The 15,878-nt window shown below is 35.1% G+C and overlaps 1 protein-coding gene across 2 annotated transcripts in view; it reads left to right on the plus strand.

The window, feature by feature from the left end:
- Positions 1–1,266: 1,266 nt before the first annotated feature.
- Positions 1,267–15,878, plus strand: part of LOC149804487 (atypical kinase COQ8B, mitochondrial-like) — a 54,480-nt gene continuing 39,868 nt past the window's right edge. Inside the window, exons 1-3 of one of the 2 annotated variants that reach the window (XM_089940701.1) lie at positions 1,267–1,404; positions 4,624–4,838; positions 13,049–13,570. In XM_089940701.1, coding sequence (XP_089796827.1) covers positions 4,650–4,838; positions 13,049–13,570 — 711 coding nt within the window. In that variant the 5' untranslated portion in view covers positions 1,267–1,404; positions 4,624–4,649. The remainder of the gene's footprint in view (positions 1,405–4,623; positions 4,839–13,048; positions 13,571–15,878) is intronic. The other variant, XM_089940702.1, reaches the window with a different exon arrangement.

Here is a 15,878-nt window from a genome sequence, read left to right on the forward strand (position 1 = left end):
TGTCCTATGTCCAATTTACTGAATTTACCATTCTAGAAAACAAAATATAATGCTAAGTAACTTTGTGATCTTAGTTTACTTGGAGGTATCATATATGTGTTAATGCAATAGTGGTTAATGATTTTACTCACAATTTGAAAATTCAATGATTAACAATAAATTAAGTTTTAATATCATGTTACTCATCAGTAAATCTTTACACTATTTATTATGTTTAAATATTATAATGCAAAGATAATATGAATTGCATGAAAAATCTATACAAGTCTCAGGTCAGCTAAAATACATTACTGTTTAAATAGTGTGCCATACAGACCTGATTTATGAACAGTTTCCAAATGTTTTTGAAAGATATATATTACATTTTCATTATTGTAAACATGTTTTGTACTTTTATAAACAATTCTAAAGATGACAGCTCATATCTATATTTTTTAAGTACTCATTTCGGACAGAAAGAATAAAGAACCATCTTGTGTAAATTAAAAAAACAGACATTCTGCTACCATCTATTGCAACTTAACTACTCTTCTGATATTTTCGTGTAATATATGCCTAAAGAACAAATTCTTTGCATATGAATACTATAAGATCTATATTTGGGTGGATTTGGATGGAGTTGGTGGTGGATTTGGATAGATTTGGTGGGGGATTTGGGTGTTGCACGTAACCACCAAGACCACAAGGCTCGTTACAAAGAAAATTAGGAGTTTCCGTCAATGAATCGAGAGCTGGGGGTCTACCTTGTAACAATATAACACTGTTAGAGGTTAGACTCCCAGCCCCCGACTCAATGACGGAAACTCCTAATTTTCTATGTAACGTGCAACTGTGCACAAGATCAATGTTAAAAATGGTGGACGGTGTTTGAAAGCTTCCTGTGTATTTCAAATATATATTACAAAGATGGGCTCACTTTTGATAAATGAACACTGAAATTGTGCAACAAGAAAACCCATTTCAATCTGATATATTCTATAGTTCTGAAAAAATCATCCTCTGTTGCTACTGATACTGATAGTAATGATTTTACCCATCAACCGTTTACATTGGTAATACATTGTTATGACCGTTTCCGATTTAATCACGCAAACTGTAACTCTCAAAATAAAATTAAAGATAGGATAATGAAAATAGACGTAGTGCTTATATTGTTATTACCAACAATTATTGCATAGACTAATTATACAAATCTGTGTACCGTGGCTTTCTTCTCAGGCTTCTCCCTTTATGTACTGTGTAGTGACTAAATTCATACCCAACTAAAAAGACTCCATTCGGAATATTTCAATAAATATCCTTCTGAATTCAACATGTGGAAAGCTTATGCAATATGTAGCTTACGAAATTTCGAAGATGCCGCTTGTTGATGTTGTGTGAAAAATTGCAGTGAGGTGTGATCTGGTAAGAATCGTAAGACCGGTAATTTTATGCAAAAAGACTTAAAAAATTGTACAGAGTCGCAACAAATTATTCAACTTAGGGATGCGTGACTAGGATGTGTGACTTTTGACAATGATGTTATATTGCGCTGAATTTAGTCCAATATTTATGATATTCGGGTTTGGTAAGCAGAACATATACAATCAGTAAAGAGTTGGGCCGTTTAATAGACATGTGTTAAAATGTCATAGTATTTATAAGCTGTACTTGTGTTAATTATCAGAGCGAATGAAACCGGGGTCTTCACGATACTGCCCTTGGCGTGACCTCGGCAATGACCCAACATCTTTCTGACTGATGCGATGGCAAGCTTATTGGGTTCGTTAGCAGTGAGCATGTGCTAAGAATACAGTAGAAACACGTAATCTTATTAAAATACTCTCATAGAAAAATCTGCATAATGTAGCTGAATATATTATCCGGCAGGGATGTTCACAAATTCTAAGTTGCTCTTATTTAGAATACTATACTACGACTTGGACCGAGTTATTATATGTGACTGTCTGCAATATATACATTGTCAGGCAAATGACTGTTTGGTATATAGCCATTGTCAGGCATCTGACTCTGGTATATAGTCATTGTTGGGCATCTGTCTGTCAGGTATATAGCAATTGTAAAGCATCCAACTGGTATATAGCCATTGTTGGGCATCTGTCTGTCAGGTATATAGCAATTGTAAAGCATCTGACTGGTATATAGTCATTGTTGTGCATCTGTCTGTCAGGTATATAGCAATTGTAAAGCATCCGACTGGTATATAGCCATTGTAAGGCATCTGATTATCAGGCATATAGCCATTGTCAGGCATGAACTGTCTGGTATATTACCGTTATAAGGCATCCAACTGTCAGGTATATAGCAGTTGTAAGGAATCCTGTTGTCCGTCTTTGCTGGCCAAGGTTCTGATGTGATAACCCTATCTACACCTTAACATACTGAGCAGATATTTCTGTGTTTCGGGTCTGTGAATTTCATTGGATGTAACCACCACAGCCAATCAAAATTAAGTTAATAAAATTTGAACACTCTTCCTACATGATCGAGACAAGAGAGTACACAACTTGAATGGACTGATAAATAAGCAATTTTCCACTCCTGCTACATGTTTGTACAAACAACTTTCACTCAAACACACCTGTAATGGCTTCCCTCTGGTACATTGTCATACATTCGATGTTAAACTTACAAAGTATCCTTTGGTCAATTGCCTCCACCATTTTCAGCCGATGTACAATGAACAACGCTTTTGGTTAGTTGGCATTTTATAGTAAGGGAGGCAACTCCTGAAATCCAATAGATGTCACTAGGACAAAACACCAGTATATCTGTTCGGTCCATCAAGGTGTAGATAGGGCTATCATATTGGAACCATGGCTAGCGAATGCCGGCTATATGGTATACTGCCATTTTCAGGCATCCAGTTGTCTCTTATAATTATATAGCCACTGTCAGGCATCAGACTGTTTGGTATATAGCTATTGTCAGTCATCCGACTGTTTGTTATATACCCATTGTATGGCATCCATTTACTTGATATATAGCCATTGTCAGGCATCAGATTGTCTGGCATATAGCTATTGTCAGGCATCTGACTGTTTGGTATATACCCATTGTATGGCATCTATTTACCTGATACATAGCCATTGACAGGTATCCAACTGCCTGGTATATAGCTATTATAACACATCTGACTCTCTGGTATATAACCATTGTCTGGCATCTGACTGTCACATGCATAGCTATTGTAAGATATCTGACTGGGGATATAGTCATTGTCAGGCATTTGTCTGTCTGGTATATAGCCATTGTCATGGTAAGTAAGGGCTAGGAGTAAAACTGCTACATAATATGTTGGTACTTACCCATTATTGTATCATGCTTATCATGCACCTGTGTACAAATCTTCTAGAGTGACAAGGAGACAGATTAAGCACAAGTTATTTATAACTGCTGCATGCCAAATGTTAAGTGATGTTAAACTTTGGCACTTGTTCAGGGTAGACAATGCATTCAGCTTTATCTCAAGGTTCGATTTTGTGTCTACTTGGCTTAGAGACAAATATGTTGAAACATTTTACTTGGCCTAGCAAATTTAAATTTTTATCAGTATGGATGAGTACTATTCTTTGATCCCTGATAACCAGACAGAGTAAAAATGTTTGTATAAATGGATGTAGATACATGCAAATAAAAAGAATTATCATACAGTTTAGAGAATTTAAATCATACTTCATACTTTTTGGAGATGTGAATCATAATGCCTGTAAGCACAGACTCTTATACCAACACGACCATTATAATTCTCTATATATAATAAAGATGTTTACTTGTATTAATAAAAATTCTGTTAGTATTATCAAGCATTCTTCTGTATATTACTCAGACCATACTTAATTTGGTGTGCTCTGGAAGGAAATACAGATCATTAACATCAAAGATGGTAAATGTGCATGCAGTTTGGTTAATTAATTTTTAAAATGAAATAAAACAGGCTGCATTCCTCTATATTTGTCTAACCTGCTTAATCAGGATTATGTGTTGAGGGTTCCAGAATGGTGAATAGATATTCCAGTTTTGGTCTTGCTACACTGAAGTAGGCCCTCTCTTTTATTTGGATGGACATTCCTTTCAGTTAGGTTTAAGAAATCACAGCACACTTGAAGCGGTAGTGATGATATTATGTAGGTGCTACTTCTACTTGTCTCTCAGTTCTACTCCAAGGTATTCATGGTGCTGCACGAAATAAAAATCGCTATCCTTCATGGTGCTGGTAAACTGCTGCTTGGACATTTTACTACAGACCTGCATGATGGCACATTTATTGATGGTAAACTCCATTTGCCATGTGTGATTTTACCAACATGTTGAGATCTTTCTGTTGAAATGGGTGATCAGTGATCACCATAGTTTAATATTCATACACAACGCAATCATCAGCAGTGAGGTGGGCTGTTACATGTATGTTTATGGCAGTGTCATTTAAGTATATTTAAACTAAGTATTCAAGCAGATACCTTCACTTCAGCTACCACCTGATAGTGTACAAATTATGTGCCCTTCCATTCAGTCTCAATCTCGGTCCTCAGGCCTTCACCAAGTCATTGTACTATGCCCAATTTATTATTTCCTCTTCCACAACAACAGCTTTCTAATATTCTGTATATCATTTTATTGCAGGTATTTTGACTGGCTACAGGGGAACAATGTCTCGTGGTGATCTAGCAGGTTTTCTTCGTGGCCTTCAGTCTATCACAAGAGCTCTTATAGATCTCCAGGGGAAGGAACTACAACGGGGATGGAATAACTCCAGCATAAAGTCTGCCACTGAGGGTATAGGCTACAAGCTTGAAGAAACCATAAGCAATGTGGTAACAAAGCCAGGAGAGGTACAGGTATACAACATATGAAGCCATTTTACAGTTGTGATCCCTGCATACATGGAACTATGATTTACGACATTCAAACACAAGGCATTATTTCCTAGTAAACCAATTCAGAGTTGTATGTTATTTATACCATAATAAACTGAAGGCCTATCTAGAAAAAAGTCGGTATGCAGGAGACAAAAAAGAGAATGTATGTAGAAAATAAAAGAACTGTTTATCCAAAACAAGTAAGAAAAAACCCAGTACCATATCTAGCATGTCTTCAAACAGCAAATTTTGAACAATATGCATCACACATGTATCTTGTCAAGGCAATTTCCAGTTACAAGCAAGCAATTCCCCAACTCTCTATAAGCATTATTTATCAGTCATGTCTTATCGCCATATAGGTGTGTTTATGTCCCAAACCATAAGTACTTGAATGCAATTTTATAGTGATAGTGATGTCTGAAGATTACAACGTGAGAAAATATGTAGGCATAAAAAAACAGGTGTTCTTAAACAAACAGTGTCTGATGACAGACAGAAAATGTGGTATTCTTGTATCATTTTGAGGGCTTTTCCCTGTTTAGTTCATTAGTTCAAAATTAATGCAACTGAAGTCTGGATATAAGTAAATATTTTAGCTATATAACCTATAAAGGATCCCATTTGCCTAGAGCATATGTTCCCTATATGTGAAAATGGTGCCAGTGGTACATCCAGTATGGCTGCTACAGTGACTGTCTTTAACATTTTGTTGTCACTATTCCCCATGAATTAATGATCGTTATGGCATGGGTTTTTCACCCAGACTTATAATGATATAGTCTACTTTGACTTATATAAAAATGCTGTGAAGATACCATTCAGTATATACACCACAGCAGCTATTTTGAAAATCTTGTCATTGCTGAAGAATATCAAAAATAGTTTCAACACTTAGTTAAAATGAAGAAATTGTCTTATCTTGAATTCCTGGAAACTTTTTTCAGCATGTGGAGCATCAGTCCCCTCTACGGACTCCTGTTAGTGTTATATTTTAATAGATAATGTTCTTGGTAAGTGTCTTTTCTTAAGGATTAAAGATGTCTGAAAGAGTTTGGAAAAGATTTTGTTTCATCACATTCACTTTAGGGAAAACAAATACACTAGTATTGGAAAGGTGTAAAATTCTGCTCCAATTAAAAAACAGCTAAAGTTAGATAGTGTCCACTCATTGACAAAGCTTATGATTTGACCAAAAATCCATGGGGTGCCTATTCTTTAGCAATTAAGGAACTCGCCCAGAAATTGAATCCAGGACATGGGGTTACACACTTTCAAGAGTTCTGAAATTTTGGTAGCACCTTGTTTACTTAAAACTCTAGATTGCTTTAGGCATGAACAGTGAGAAACTGTAATCTAGTATAAAGTCCTAAACCATCTAAGCTGTAAACTAGTATAAAATCCTAAGCCATCTAAGCTGTAAACTAGTATAAAATCCTAAGCCATCTACACTGTAAACTAGTATAAAATCCTAAGCCATCTAAGCTGTATACTAATATAAAGTCCTAAGCCATCTATGCTGTAAACTAGTATAAAATCCTTAGCCATCTAAGCTGTAAACTAATATAAAATCCTAAGCCATCTAAGCTGTAAACTAGTATAAAGTCCCAAGCCATCTACGCTGTAAACTAGTATAAAATCCTAAGCCATCTAAGCTGTAAACTAGTATAAAGTCCCAAGCCATCTAAGCTGTAAACTAGTATAAAATCCTAAGCCATCTAAGCTGTAAACTAATATAAAGTCCTAAGCCATCTAAGCTGTAAACTAGTATAAAGTCCTAATCCATCTAAGCTGTAAACTAATATAAAGTCCTAAGCCATCTATGCTGTAAACTAGTATAAAATCCTAAGCCATCTAAGCTGTAAACTAATATAAAGTCCTAAGCCATCTACGCTGTAAACTAGTATAAAGTCCTAAGCCATCTAAGCTGTAAACTAGTATAAAGTCCCAAGCCATCTAAGCTGTAAATTAGTATAAAGTCCTAAGCCATCTAAGCTGTAAACTAATATAAAGTCCTAAGCCATCTAACTAAGCTGTAAACTAGTATAAAGTCCTAAGCCATCTAAGCAGTAAATGAATATAGTCAAAAGCCATTTAAGCTGTAAACTAGTATAGAGTCATAAGCCATCTGAGCTGTTAACTAGTAAACTAATATAGAGTCGTAAGCCATCTAAGCTGTAAACTAGTAAACTAGTATAGTCATAAGACATCTAAGCTGTAAAGTACAATTGTTACATGTTTAGGCTTGAATAAACAGTAACACAAGAAAGAGTGAAAACAACAAGCTTTTAAAAAATAATTTATTTCCCTGGAAAAATACTGTAAAAATGAAAAAATATGCACTTACAGTTTTAAGAATCAAATCCAAAATTAATCAAAGAATAATCCACGAAAATTTTTTAGAAGTCCTAATAATAAAATGTTCTAATGATTTCAAATTCAAGTCCTGATGAAGAATCCAAGATGGAAGATGATGACATATCCTGTAACCTGTAGTGTGTTGAAGTCTACAGTTCCTTGTAGAAACAAGAAATATCACTCCGGTTTTTGGAAATCCAAATAAATCTTTTATCAGAACTGTCTTTGTTGAAGAATTTCATATGAGCAGACATATTTTCCAGGAAAAAAAAGAATTAATCCTTTTGAATCCAAGTTATTTGAAATAACTCCAAATGACAACATTTTCCAGTGTAAAGAAAAAAGCACATCTGAGAATATTTCTCGAAAACAAAGGTTATATCATATTCTAAAATGCAGTTTCAAAAATCCCCAAGTTGCAAAATCAAAAAGGGGGGTCATATGATCATCTTTATATCACATACACCTAACATGACCCTGATGAAAACCAATCATTTTACTCTAAGAAATAAAAAAAAATTGTTTACTTCTTAATCACATAGTCTCGTCATGACCTTGACAACCAATCATTTTAAAATAAAAATAGAACTTATTTACATGGTTGCTACTAATTTTGAATCAAGGTCAGGATCTAGGTCAACATTTGATGTTTACGAAAATGAACAGAAAAGGTGAAACTATTTTCAGGAAAAAGTATCATCTCCAGTGAATACATTTACATTACAATAGCATGTAATGAATTTTTAGAAATACAATTTACAAACAAACAATTAAATTAAAATAGATATATTAAATCAGATATAATTAAATCAAATATACATAACGCAATAGAGTCCTAAGCCATCTAAGCTGTAAACTATGATAGATTCATAAGCCATCTAAGCTGTAAACTAGTATAGAGTCTTAATTTATCTAAGCTGTAAACTAGTATAGAGTCATAATCCATCTAAGCTGTAAACTAGTATAGTCATAATCCATCTAAGCTGCAAACTAGTATAGTTTCTTAATCCATCTAAGCTGTAAACTAGTATAGAGTCTTAAGCCATCAAAGCTGTAAACTAGTGAACTAGTATAGAGTCATAAGCCATCTAAGGTGTAAACTAGTATAGAGTCTTGAGCCATCTAAGCTGTAAACTAGTATAGAGTCATAAGACATCTATTAAAGCTGTAAACTTGAAAAGACTCCTAAGTCATCTGAGCTGTAAACTAGTAAGCTAGTATAGAGTCTTAAGCCATCTAAGCTGTAAACTAGTATAGTCTTATGCCATCTAAGCTGTAAACTAGTATAGAGTCATAAGCCATCTAAGTTGTAAACTAATATAGTCATAAGACATCTATTAAAGCTGTAAACTTGAAAAGACTCCTAAACTATCTGAGCTGTAAACTAGTATAGAGTCTTAAGCCATCTAAGCTGTAAACTAGTATAGAGTCATAAGACATCTATTAAAGCTGTAAACTTGAAAAGACTCCTAAGCAATCTGAGCTGTAAACTGGTAAACTAGTATAGTCATAAGCCATCTAAGCTGTAAACTAGTATAGTCATAAGACATCTATTAAAGCTGTAAACTTGAAAAGACTCCTAAGCCATCTAAGCTGTAAACTAGTATAGAGTCTTAAGCCATCTAAGCTGTAAACTAGTATAGAGTCTTAAGCAATCTAAGCTGTAAACTAGTATAGAGTCTTAAGCCATCTAAGCTGTAAACTAGTATAGAGTCTTGAACCATCTAAACTGTAAACTAGAAAATTAGTATTGTCATAAGCCATCTAAGCTGTAAACTAGTATAGAGTAATAAGACATCTATTAAAGCTGTAAACTTGTAAAGAGTCCTAAGCCATATAAGCTGTAAACTAGTAAACTAGTATAGCATCTTAAGCCATCTAAGCTGTAAACTAGTATAGAGTCATAAGACATCTAGTAAAGATGTAAATTTGAATAGAGTCCAAAGCCATCTGAGCTGTAAACTACAATAGAGTTACATGCCATCTAAGCTGTTGTAAACTAGAATAGTCATAAGCCATCTAAGCTGTAAATTAATAAAGTACTAGATGAAAATGAAAGTGACACATATTTTACATCCAGTATGGCCACCTTGCAATTCGTCTTAAAAATCTTGTTATTGCTACTCCTAAATGGAAATTACTATCAACATGTGGTTTTCACCAGAATATTAATTATCATGGAATCACAGGTTTTCCACAATTTTTGTTCCATATCTCCCAAATATTTACCACTGTGTGTCCTTCTGCCATGATTTTTCATCAGGAAAAAAATATACCATAAACCTTTCTTTAGTGGACATTCATCCATGTCTGTGTTGGCACTAGTAGTGGCCAGTGTCATTAAAGGTGATCAAAACTGTAAGATGGCAATTTGTATCCATTTTAAGACCATATATCTAGCAAGTAAGACATTAAAGGCTTTATGGTACTTGACTGAGTTGCAGTGTTAAGTTTTTGACAGTCACTAGTATAAAATATTTGAAAGGTTAAAGTCCAACCTGCAGCATTGACGAGTTTGTTCATATAAAGGTTGAATTAATGGCAAAAGATATTGCATGTATGTAATTGATGATTTAATACTTGCAAAAGAAAAGTAATTTAGAAAAATTATTTATAAATGCTGGTAGATAATGAGTGAACACTAAAGTTAAATGAGGGCATGATCCATGGTGCTGCTTCAAGTTAAATGTTAATGTTTTCATTAGTTACTTGAGCACATGCTAAAACATTTATCACAATAATATAAATCCAAGGAAAATATAATAGTATAGTGCAAACAACAAAGTTTAGTTAGCAAAGCTCTTGAAGCAAAACACATCCTCATTATGTTAGTACTACTAGTGCATTATGTACCTCTATTTTCCTTTATCCCTTTAAAATGTTGTTTTTACCCCAAATTTAGAGAGTTGGGGACACAGTGGCCCCTGCATTTGGGATCTGTTATGAGCCTATGCACTTAAAATAAGTAACAGAATAGAGGAAAGACAACAAGTTTTGTAAAATTTAACAAATAATTTATTTCCCTAGAATACAAAGTGAAAAGTGAGAAAAAAGAGCTTATGGTATGGGGAATTAAATTCAAAAATAATCCAAGAATTAAAGACACAAGTCCTAGTAATAAAATGTCCTGAATGAAACTCAGTTCAAGTCCCGAAGAGATCCAAAATTGAAGGTGATGATGCGTCTATTATAGCCTATGAAGTACTGATGTGTCAGCAGTCTCTTGTTGGATCACAGAAATATTATTCTACATTTGAATTCAGTATAAATTCCAATGAATGTCTTTATCCAAGAATTTTGTCAGAGCACTTTTGTATTTCCAGAGAAAATAATCACTTGAATTCAATAATTTGAAGACAATAAAATTCAGCCCAAACTGGTGACAACATAATACAACTTAAAGTGCTAGATGTTAAAGCACAACTGGTAAAATCCTCCAGTCACAAGATAATATAGTTTTCTGCTTGACTTCATGTCACAGTTAGCATTTTATAAAAACAATACCTAATGCATAGCTGCCAACCCTCACGAATTTGGTGTGAATTTCACGACTTTTCAGCGATTCACGGATTCACGCTGCAAGCCAAAAATTCACGAATTCTCCAATCCTCAATTAATTTAAATCTTTAATAAAATAACCGATTTCCCGTTAAGCGCTAGTCGTGATATTCGCAGTTGCTGAAACGGCCCGGTACTGCAGGTCGTGATATTAGTAGATCTACAGCCGATTAGTACAGTTGGCCCGGTAGCAAGCATTTTAGCCTATTTTAATCTGTATGTATAAGAGTTGAGAGAAACTGGGGCCTAAACTGGAATTTTGCTCCGCACATGCGTCACCAACACTGATTTGAGTTACGGTTCAGCATCGCATGTACGATTTTGAAAACGTCTTCACCACTAAGAAAAAAGAACTTTATTACTCAAAAAGTGAAGTTTAATTTGGAATATATAAAAAATTGGCCGTGCATTCTGACATTAAACATTGATATTCATCATGCTTTTTGCACTCAGTATGCCATCGCAGAGACGATGTGAGGAAGCACGTCAGTTGCAAAAAAACATGTAGAAGTTGGGAAAATTAAGAATTCACAGATTTCAGCTCCGGAATATTTTAAACAATTGGCGGAAGAAATGCAGGCTAACAACGCTGAAGCATTATTTGTGAGTTTTCTTGTCGAACACAATCTACCTTTATCAGCTGGAGACCATGCTAAACATTTGTTCAGTCAAATGTTTCTGGACTCGAAAATTGATTCCAAATTTTTCTGTGAAAGGACCAAAAGTGCTGCAGCTCCTGTGCATTCCTCACAGCAACAGTGCAAGCGAAAGTGTATTTTCTCTTGTGAGGAAAAATGAGACTTTAGGGCCTCTTTAGCTGCAGAACATTTTGTCAGTAATTTTAGTCACCAAGATCAACCAGCCGGCAAGAAGTCTGAACTGTTTAGAAAACAAATTTACGATCAAACAGTTGAGGAAGTTCAAGTCTGCCACAGTATCATGTCTTGATAAATAAATATTTCTGCATATATGTAGTGTTTTAGTTTTATATTGCAAACTTGATATAGTGTAGTATTGACGGTCGGATTGGTCAGAGTGGATGGAGTTATTGTCATGGTATTTTTCACAAATTCTTGTCCAAATTCACGACTTTTTATCCCTATTTTCACTAATTGTGAGCCTGGAAGATTGGCAGCTATGCCTAATGGAAAATAACCATCTAGAATGAACTAATGAGCCTTGTTTATTTACAACACAATAGCCTATAAAATTCACTTAAGAATCTCCAAATCCCAGACTCTGATCAACATATTTACGCCTTCTTGTTTACCTGAATAATAATCCTGATAATAAGCTCATACACATAGAGAATAATGAAGCTATTATTAGTTGTTTACATAAATGAAATAAATTTTTAAAAAAGTGTCAATCAGGTCAAGCAGAAACAAATTCAATTTTGGACAAGGTCAAGTCCATCAAACAATGTTACATTACAATAATATATAATGAAATAAAATTTTTTTAACTAACAGACAATGAAATTAAATATGCATAACAGATCCTACTTGCAGCACAGAACCATGATACTTATTTGGTCCTGAATGAAAATGGTGCTGATCTGACCTCAAACATGGTTGCTACAATGAAGATATTGAAAATCTTGTCACTCAGTATCCTAATTGGATGGTTGGTCCTATGGTTTAAGCCAATCTTGGTAGTATAACAAAATCTGGAAGTCGTGTCCTGGCAGAAGTGATAGGATCAGAATAAAAATCTAAGAGGCAGTTCCTGGCAGTAAGGATGGAATTGGAATATAAATTCTGGGAGACTTTTCTTGGCAGTAGGGATGGGATGAGAATAGAAATCTAGGACACAGTCCCTGTCAGTAGTGATGGGATGAGAATAGAAATCTAGGAGTCAGTTCTTGGCTGTAGGTACAGGGTTTAGAATAGAAATCTAGGAGTCAGTTCTTGGCTGTAGGTACAGGGTGAGAATAGAAATCTAAGAGGATTGTGGATGGGACCAGAATATAAATGTCAGTCACTTTTTGGCAGTAGAGAATCAAATATGGATGAAATTTAAAAGATAGAGATCCCATGAAATAGTTGTTTTCATAATCAGTGCTATCAACAGCATTGAAATAAATTTCCATAGAAAGCATCCTGCTGACCCATATTTTTGTCCCACTGACCTTGCATTTGTAAGCTATACAGATGTCAGCCAAATGAATGATGTTAGTCCCACTTGGGTCTCTTAATTGAATATTGAATACTGCTACTTTTGGCTAATGCTATATGACTGGTTGATGAACAAGTATTTCTCTTCTTCCACAGAAGACCCTTCAAGACAGGGTGTCTGAATTATCCAGCCAGGCAGGCATGATGGTGGAGAGTCTGACCCAAGGATCAAAGGTCATAAGTAGAATAATGAAGGGTCAGTCATCAGCTGATCCTGTTCAGATGGAAACAGTTGATGAAAAGCTAGACCTATCCAACCCCACTACAGCCACGGAAGATCCAGTAACTAGCCGTGTTCATCAGGAACCATTATTAGGATCAAAGAATATAACGATCTCAGAATCTGAGCCTTCTCAAGAATCTCTTTATCAGAAAGACATGGTGTCATCACTCAACACAACTGCGTTTGATGCAGCTCCGATTTTGACTCCACTACCTAAGGTGGATTCAGCTACAGTCAGAAGGGAACCAATTACTCAAACAACAGCTACAGTAGAAAAGGAACAAATGACTCCAAAAACAGAGTCACTAAAATCAGACTCTGTCAAAAGTTCAAGGACAATCACGACAGTAACTTCCAAAACTAAGAAAACTTTGCTTGATAATTTCAAGCCACAGGTAAGTGCACATCAGCAAGATTTAGGAGTCATAAATTTATAGTTGGACAACTGTTGCATGATTAAGTGTCTTTGTGGCATTTCTGACTGACAGAAATATTATGGATTGTTTGCATTTAATTTGTTTTTATGCCTTCCTACTTATGATGATGAGATAAACATATATTTAGTTGTGCAAAGAGATGTAGAATTATTAAACTTTTGAGGAAGGATTTATGGGATTGTTTGGCAAATTGTGTGTTCAAGATATGGATCAAGAAGGCTGTTATGTTTGAGAAATTATTGAGAAATACTGCATTTCTTTTAACATTCCTTTTCACCATTTGTAAAGGAGATAAAGTAAATACAGTGAAGATTGTTTATTATGTTCTTGGATACAACATTTCTGTGTTATAATGTCAGAGTTTAAATCCCCCATGCAAATGCCTAATAAATGTGTATTCTAAAGGCTTTGTTATAACTTTCCTTTGTTACATTTAATAGGTTATAGCATTTTAATTTGTGTGGTCTGCCTAAGAAAATTAGCTCAGTAATGACCTTTTTTTTCTCCAGGCATGCCAATGTCAGGTGAACAGAAGTGGTCAGTGCTAAAAATATCCAGTAGCCTGATGCCTGGGGCCCATGTAATTTCAGAATAGGACCCTCCTCTATTTTTCCAAGTGAAATGCACATCAGACTTGTTAAAATGATATCTAATTTGCATGAAAAAACTTTGATCATGTTGATAAAATGTGGCATTCTATTTTCATTTTGTTAATGGTTGGTAAATTATTAATATATTTCCACATGTATGTCCCTTGCCCACATGGAGATTGCCTACTTACTGTAGTTCTATCGAAAAGCTGTAAACTCTGTGTGTAAAGTGAAGAATGTGACCTAGAAATATGAAACAGATTGCCTTGATTTCCTATAATTAGTGCTCATTTGGCTTTAACATACATGAGATTCTACTGGTGGTAGGATAAAATATTGTTTTAATGGCTGTCTACTGAACATATTTTATAGCTGAAGTCTGCTACTTTTGAAAATTGATAGGTTTATACAAGAAAAATTGAAGATAAACAAATGGTATTTTTACATGTTCTGTCCATGCATTACAGAAACTGGCCAGAACCAGTCTGCTCAGCACAGGAACTGTTCAGTATTCATTACACCTGGTGCAGTGACGCTTGGCTGAGTAATGGGACTAGGGCTAACACGAGTACACAGCAAGTTTAGAGATTAGGCCAAATGCAGGATGCTGTTTTAAAGTGTTATAAGTAATAAAGCTGTCAGATGTAGTCCATGATGGCTTTTGAATCTTTGATTATAAATCTGCCATCCTTTGGCAGAAGTGAGATTAAAAAAGAAAGACCAATTGTTCAAGATGTTTCAGTTAAAGTTTCATTAATAAGTGAGCTTGGCCTTACTGACACTTTACACTTGTGTAATGTGACCCAGGTTACTGGCACTTTACACCTGTTTAATGTGACACAGGTTACTGACACTTTACACTTGTGTGATGTGACCCAGGTTACTGACACTTGTGTGATGTGATACAGGTTACTGACACTTTACACTTGTGTAATGCAACACAAGTTGCTGACACTTACACATGTAATGCATCCCATGTTACTCACACTTGTGCAATGGGACACAGGTTGCTGACACATTACACATGTAATGCGACCCAGGTTACTGACACTTTACACTTGTGTAATGTGACCCAGGTTAATGAGATTTTACAATTGTGTAATGTGATCCAGGTTATTGACACTTTACACTTGCATAATACAACACAGGCTACTGACGCTCTACACTTGTGTAATGCAACACAGGTTGCTGACACTTTACACTTTTTTAATGCGACACAGGTTACTGACACTTTACACTTGTGTAATGCAACCCAGGTTACTGACACTTTACACTTGTGTAATGCAACCCAGGTTACTGACACTTTACACTTGGTTAATGCAGCCTAGGTTACTGACACTTTACACTTGTGTAATGCAACATGGGTTACTGACACTCTACACTTGTGTAATGCAACCCAGGTTACTGAATTTTACACTTGTTTAATTTGACACAGGTTACTGACACTTACACATGTAATGCATCCCATGTTACTCACACTTGTGCAATGGGACACAGGATGCAGACACATTACACTTGTGTAATGCAACCCAGGTTACTGACACTTTACACTTGTGTAATGTGATCCAGGTTACTGACACTTTACACTTGCATAATATGACACAGGTTACTGACACTCTACACTTGTGTAATACAACACAGGTTACTGACACTTTACACTTGTATAATGCAACCCA

The sequence above is a fragment of the Sinohyriopsis cumingii genome, chromosome 2 (genome assembly GCF_028554795.1).
Source record: "Sinohyriopsis cumingii isolate HCF-2022 chromosome 2, ASM2855479v2, whole genome shotgun sequence".
In the NCBI taxonomy this organism is placed as follows: Eukaryota; Metazoa; Mollusca; class Bivalvia; order Unionida; family Unionidae; genus Sinohyriopsis; species Sinohyriopsis cumingii.